This window comes from Drosophila gunungcola, unplaced genomic scaffold (genome assembly GCF_025200985.1).
Source record: "Drosophila gunungcola strain Sukarami unplaced genomic scaffold, Dgunungcola_SK_2 000076F, whole genome shotgun sequence".
Taxonomy (NCBI): Eukaryota; Metazoa; Arthropoda; class Insecta; order Diptera; family Drosophilidae; genus Drosophila; species Drosophila gunungcola.
In genome coordinates this window covers 196,292-202,992 of record NW_026453239.1, presented here as the reverse complement: position 1 = coordinate 202,992, position 6,701 = coordinate 196,292, and the positions used below count along the sequence as shown (strand labels likewise).

General features: G+C 45.0%; 1 protein-coding gene across 4 annotated transcripts; it reads right to left on the bottom strand.

The window, feature by feature from the left end:
• Positions 1–547: 547 nt before the first annotated feature.
• On the bottom strand, positions 548–6,694 carry LOC128264665 (G-protein coupled receptor moody). Of its 4 annotated transcripts, none has more exons than XM_053000278.1 (5): positions 5,894–6,694; positions 3,705–3,794; positions 3,126–3,266; positions 2,090–3,063; positions 548–2,011 (listed from the first exon to the last, which is right to left on the bottom strand). In XM_053000278.1, the coding sequence occupies exons 2-5, from the start codon at positions 3,788–3,790 to the stop codon at positions 1,290–1,292; spliced, it is 1,923 nt and encodes a 640-aa protein (XP_052856238.1). In that variant the 5' UTR covers positions 3,791–3,794; positions 5,894–6,694; the 3' UTR covers positions 548–1,289. The 4 variants fall into 4 exon arrangements, with proteins under 4 accessions (XP_052856238.1, XP_052856241.1, XP_052856239.1 ...); XM_053000281.1 differs by having other exon boundaries at positions 3,705–3,791; XM_053000279.1 differs by lacking the exon at positions 5,894–6,694 and adding an exon at positions 4,811–5,434.
• Between the last annotated feature and the right edge of the window lie 7 nt (positions 6,695–6,701).

The window sequence follows — 6,701 nt, the reverse complement described above, 5'->3', positions numbered from 1 at the left end:
ACCCACACTTTCAAAGCCCGAGCTCAAGCCAGCCCACCTTTGTGTGCCGCCCCATAAAAGCGGAAAATATGAGCCGCTAAATTAGGTCAGCGATGGCCTACGCCCAGCTTGTATAGATTAGATTATTCTTAGTCCAATGAGATAAATGCTCTGCTTAAGAGACTAACAATATAATTTTTTTTGGAAAATTGTTTAGCCAAGTTCTCCAAAATTCGTATGTTTTATTGATAAAATAATCAAAATAAACAAAATATTGCCCAAAATTACGAAAATAAACTTAGCAACTTAGTCTAATGTTTGCCGGCCCGAGGTCAAGGGTTTGTTGGTAAGCAAAGAAAAAAAAAACAGTTGATATTTAATTACTTTGTGGCAAACAAAAAATTATGCCCAGTATTAGCTTATATCACCGCCGCGAATGAATCAGTTCAAGTGATTTGAGATATATATGTATGTATTTCACTGTATCGGAGAAGGGACTCAATTCGCCATTCCAACCGTTCTCTAACGTTCCCAGAATTTCGATTATTTCAAGAACAACAATAAAACATCGGTAATAAATTACAAGTGTTGTTTATTTTTGTAAACATTTATGTTTATATTCATATTCGATTTGCTTCTATCGTCTTTCGAATGGAGTGCTTGTGGTGGACTAACAATAGGTTCATTTACAAAGGCCTACGTTGGAAAGGAATGTTTGTGTTGGATATAGTGAAAAAAAAATAAAAGGCTCCGGTTTGAAGTTGTAAGCATATAAGGTAGAAACATCAGGGGTTAATACTAAGCGTGGGCGATCATAAATATCTACAATCTATAACTAGTACTAAGTAGTGTAGGGTGTAATGTGATTTCGAAAAATTAAATCATGGTCCAGGCATAGACTGAAACGATATTGGATAAACGATAATAGGATGGAAGAACAATAAACAGCCGAAGCTCGACTATCATAAAATAAACAAAATTTGTTTCCATTAGAAATGGATCCATTGGTCTGCGAAACAATAAGGTTTGAAGTAGAAAATAAATCAGAATCTAAAGAGTAAACTATGGCACAGTTCTAACGACTTTTTTTGTTACTTGGCAAATACTAAATATCAAATTACAATATCTATAGAAAAAATTGCTTACAATATGGGGAATATGATATTGAACTGGGGAGTTCTTCAAAGAATCCTCAGCAGTTTACGATATTCACCACCCAATCACGATTGTACCGATTTACAATGCCTGGCATATTTTTGTTTATAACGAAAGTAGCATGAAAACTACGTTTTTGGAATTAAAGCATTTCGTTAGTCTTTTGGGAATTTCATCTTAGCCGTCAGCTTGGAGCCTGAAACGGAGACGGTTGCCGAACCGGAGTTATCCCCCGGTGGTGCTGCGGCATTTGTATTACACTCCGCGTAGGATTGGTTTCTCTTCGGGCTGTCCACGTTCATGTAGATGTGGGGCGTCCCGGTCGTCGCCGTTCCCGTTTGGGTTACGGCGAGCGGATGCGTTGGCACTGAGGACGACGGCGGCGGAGGTGCCGGCGTTGTGGGCGCTGAGGTCGCCGGCGGCGTGGGCGGCAGCTCCTCCTCCTCCAGTATTATGTCGTCGCCCACCATTGTTATGCGCCGGATCGATGCCGATCCGCTCCCCAGTAATCCAACTCCGGGCCGGTAAATGGAGCTGCTGCTGATCCCGATCCCGCTGCTGGGACTGCTGCTGCTGTTGAAGCCGCTGTTGGTGTAGGAGTGATTGTTCTTCTTGAGCGGCAGTCGCAGGTTTGGCGTCGCCGTGAGGACTGAGGGCGGCGGAGGAGGCGTTACTGATGGCAGCGGGGGGAGGTTCGATTTGCTGATCAGATCTGGTCCGCGCGACATCAGCTCCAGGGCCTGGACTGCTGGCTGACTTGCCGGTGTGCTCTGTACCGCCGATCCCGCTCCCGATCCCGCCGCTCCCGTTCCCCCCGACATCTGGGAGACGATGGTGCGGCTGTGGTTGTTGCTCAACCCGGTATCTTTCCATTTCTCTGAAACGAAGAATGACCGTGACTTAGTGCGTGTAGTTCAGGTGATGAGTGGTGGGCCAAGCCCCAGCGGGCACGTACCTGCAGCGCTGCTGGCGCCATTGGTCTTTCCGAAGGGCAAAAGGAGTCGAGCGGGCTGGCAGAAGACCACTGTCTTGTAGGCCTTGCGGTACTGCTTGTTCATGATGACATAGATGATCGGATTGATGCAGGCCGACAAGTAGAGCAGGATGTAGCTGCAGATGTGCAGGCTGGGGTGCTCCACATTCTTGTCGGCCACCTTGACAATGGTAATGGGCAGGTAGCAGACGACGAAGGACAGGAAGATGGCCAGCACCATCTTGGTGATGCGCCACTCGTTTCGCTTGGCACGCACTTCGCGTTGATCCTTGACCCTGGTCGGCTGCTGCTTGCCACTGGGCGCCGTCTCTGGGACTTCGGTGGAGAAGCTGCTGCTGCTGTCCGAGGAGACTCGGTTGCCCGGTTGCTGCTGGCTCTCCCCGCTCGAGGGCAGGGCCCCAGATCCCGTGTTGGCCAGTGGACGCAGATTGTTAGGTATCGAGTTCTGCTTGGTGGCATGCCGCTTCAGGCGCTGCTCCGACTTGTGCACCACCCAGAAGATCTTGGCGTAGCAGGCAATGATCACCAGACAGGGAATGACAAAGGCAGTGATGAACAGCGTCGTCTTGCTGCTGTGTCCATGGTCGTCGGTCATAATGGAGCAGGTCTGAAGGCGCGAGTCATAGCCAAAGCGGCCCCATTCCCCCAGCAGTGTCGGCAATTGCATGCCGTAGGAGAACAGCCAGCACGCTGCGATCATAACCGCAATCCAGTGGCGTTTATAGATCCTGGCATACAGTCCGTGGTGGGTGATCATCACATACCGATTGATTGTGATCATTGCGATGCACAGCAGGGAAACCCCAATGTTTCCGTACTGGATGAATGGAATCAGGCGGCACAATACCTGCCCATGGCGCCAGGTTCCCTGGACAAAGCGCAGACCTTGGAAAGGCAGCACCAGGGCGCAGAACAACAGATCGGCAATACACAGACTAAATGTGGGGGTCGAAAAGTAAGTTTAGTTAGTTTTTAAGGGAAGCTGAGATAACCTCACCTGATGATGAAGGCGGCGGCCACGTTGCGCACCTTGGGACACTTAAGAAGGGCCACCACAGTCAGCAAGTTGCCGCAAATGCCAACGATCATTATGAGAAAGGTCATGACCGCGGCAAAGGTCAAAAGCGACTGTGAAAAGCTGCAAATGAATTGGCGGCATGAGCACGATGTTCTAGTTATATGAAATAGTCTTTCCCTGACTTATATAATAATTAAATACCATTCCCTATTTGACCTCCAATTGATTGCATTTTGGCTGTCTATCTCAATGCTCTTACAGAGTGGTCCTCCCAGCCGAAGATCTCTTTTGAACTTTGGCGCCCATATGGCCCTGTGGCTATCACCATATCGGACTGGCTTCCGCTGGCTACTTACAAGAATCGCCCGTCTTTGTCTGTCGGAAAGCCAAGCGATCGCCACTGGTGCAATGGAGCGCGTAATATTAACGATCTCTTATCAGACCTCTCCCAGCCGGGGGCTATAATTACCCAGTGACCGCTGATAGCTCCATCTCACTTAGCACCCACTTGGCACATCGTCAACACTCCCAGCACCCAGCTCCCCAAACCCAACTTACCCGCTCTCATCTGCCGGCGGAGCCATAGTCGTCAGCGCCTCCAGGGGAGGATAGCCGTCTAGGCTAATAGTTGTCTCGTCACTCATACTTCTGGAAGAGGGGGGAGGGGATAGATGGGCTTTATTAAAGTGATATCCAATTAAAGATAGGAGATGTATGGACCTGGGAAAAGCTACATACTACAACCTACTCGGGGTTAACAAATTGAAACCATTTCGTAAAAATAACAAAAAGTCATGATGTAGTGCCCTAAGATCATAATCTTTGGGATGGGTCAGTGTCATCAAATGAAAGATTGATGATATGAATCATTTTCTTTTCCTGCAACAAACTATAACTGAGAATGACTTTTTTCTTAAGTGAAGTTTCAACATGAGTGCAGGGTTACACAAAAATCAATATTGATCACAACAAATATTCCCTTGAATTTTTTAATTATGTTTGAGAAACACTTCCTTCTTAAGACCGATAAACTTGAACGCTATCAACGTTGACAAAATCACGACCATCAAAGTTATCAGTTGGTTAGCAAACGTTTGGGCTTGTTGTTCAATCAGTTGCTGTTTTTCCAGAGCGGTCAATGATTAACTAATGATGGATCATTCAATTGGGATTGCCTTATCCAAAGTTCAAGGGTATATACTGTTATGTTTAATAATGGGATTAACGTGAAAGGGTTCGCGCAAATAGATAAGGATTTGGATACACAAAAAAATATATGATCGAGTAGCTAACGATTCAACCCAAGATATTTGTATTTTGGTTTATTGGCTGTAGGTTACATTCATGATTCACACTTTCTCTCCGGGAAAGCTGTTCAATTAGAAGGAATGGCTAATTCACTTGTTCTTAAGTAAAAACACCATATAAATAAAATGATCTTACGGTTACCACACAATAAAATAAACTTTAGCTTAGTTATTAAAGATATCGAAAGATATTTGTATTTTGAAAGATGTTGTTTTCTCCTTTGCAGATTTCATGTATGATTCACGTTTGCTTAATGGAAAATAAATTGTCTTTAAAGGTGTTCCCAAAAAAGACATTTTAAGATTTACACTACTACTAGGGTACACTCTTTAAAAATCTTCTGGTTTTTGATTTACTTGCTCCTGATCCTGTTGACAGTCACGTTTGCCACTGGCACCGATCCACGATCACTGAACACCGATCGCCACCGCCGACAATTGCCAACTGGCAGCGGCAGGGGCACTTGAGTGGCATGGCTCGAAAAAAACTGCCGCTGACTGCATTTGCGCCGACGCAACACTCGTAACCCGTAAACCGTAACCAGCCACCCGGAGTCCGAAGCCCGTAACCCGGCTTGGGGCGTGGCACCCCTTCTGCTTCTTTGGGACTATGATAAATTAGTGTCAATTAAATAATTTAAAGAGGTCACACTCGTCTCTGTTTCGGTTGCCCGGCAGCAGTAGTTTCAGTGGCTGTTTCTGCCGCAGCTTCTGCAGCACTTGGGGTGCAAAGATCAGCGTTGAACCTTAATTAATTGAGTGACTGTTTGGCGGAGACGGGTGTCTCTAATGTGTGATGCGATGAAAAGTGCTCTGTTCTCCGCTCGAGTGGTCGCTAATCGGGACAAGTGTTCTGTTCTTGTACCGCTCTCTCCACTGAGCGGAAAAGTGATTGGAAATGTGCAAGGCTTATAACAAATAAGTATTATTGTAGTAGGGATTGTATTTGAAATCTTTAATTGCTTAGAATAGACATAATGTGTCCTTTTACAAACCTTTTTTTCCTTGTGTACCCTTTTATCAGATCTTCATTTAATTTATGAGGAGTACATTAAATTTTAAATATTGTATCTAAAAATATCTATTCAAAACTTTTCTTTGTATTTTAATATACAACATTTATGCTAGTAACTAAAAGCTGTAAGCTGTATATTATTTTGAAATCTACCGACACTTGGCAGTAAACGTTTTTTTAAACAATGTAAGCATCAATTTTAGAAGGGTGTATTATGAAAATTAATTGCATTTCTGCTCGTAACTAAAACCCTTGTTTTCTGTGTACTCTGCTCTGTCCTATTTGCCTCTCTTTCCTTAACCCTGCCCAGGTCATGGCAGCAATTTAGCGTGGCCCAATGGGGCGTATACGCAATCTGTCTGGCTTGCTTCTTCCACGAGTTTAGAATATATGCCGTTATCTTATCGGTTGAAAACAGTATTTACCTGGTTGAATTTGGTTTTGTTATTTGGTAATCCACAGCGATTCTAGCGATCGCACGGGTCTCTCTCCCGTTCTCTCTCTCCTTGCTTTATACTCCTCTCTCTCCCCCTGCAGTTCCGTTATCAGTGGTCAAGAGGGGATGGTGAGTAGTGGTGAGAAGTGGGGATGGGAAATAGCTTGTTTATTTGTTTTCTGCTCACGTAATCGAAACTACTGCTGCAGCTGCGATCTCTAAATCAACTGCTCCCCTTTTTACTCCACTCCACTCCACTCCACTCTAACTTCTTCCTCTTCTTCGCTCAGGTTGAGGTGAGTGAGTGAGTAATGCTGTGAGCAATGTAAACAGTTTACGGCATTCGCATTCGCTGGGGTTATTCATTAAACGTTGTGGTTTTTGTTTTTGTTGGGGACGCCACTGAATCTGCTGCTGCTTTTATTGTTTTTATTGCTGTTGTCGGTGATTCAAAAGCCGCCCCGGCTTTCATGACTAATACTTTTGACTCGCGCGAGATCAGGTAGAGAATAAAAGGGTTACAGGTTGCCCAGAGTTAAATCCAAGCTCCAACTCAGCACTCGACATTATCACATCAACAAAAAGGTAAATAAATTCGAAAGAGGTTACACGCTTGCGATTAAACCAACGACATCGAATGACAATCGAATGGAACTGAAATCGGAGTTGCTTTTTGTTTATTACTTGGATTGCGTAGACAATCCGCAGCGGTTGAACGTAACGGAAAAAATTGCGTATCGTCCGCGTTCTCGGTTCGGATGGGAATCGGATTCGAATCGGATCGTCTATAACTGCCG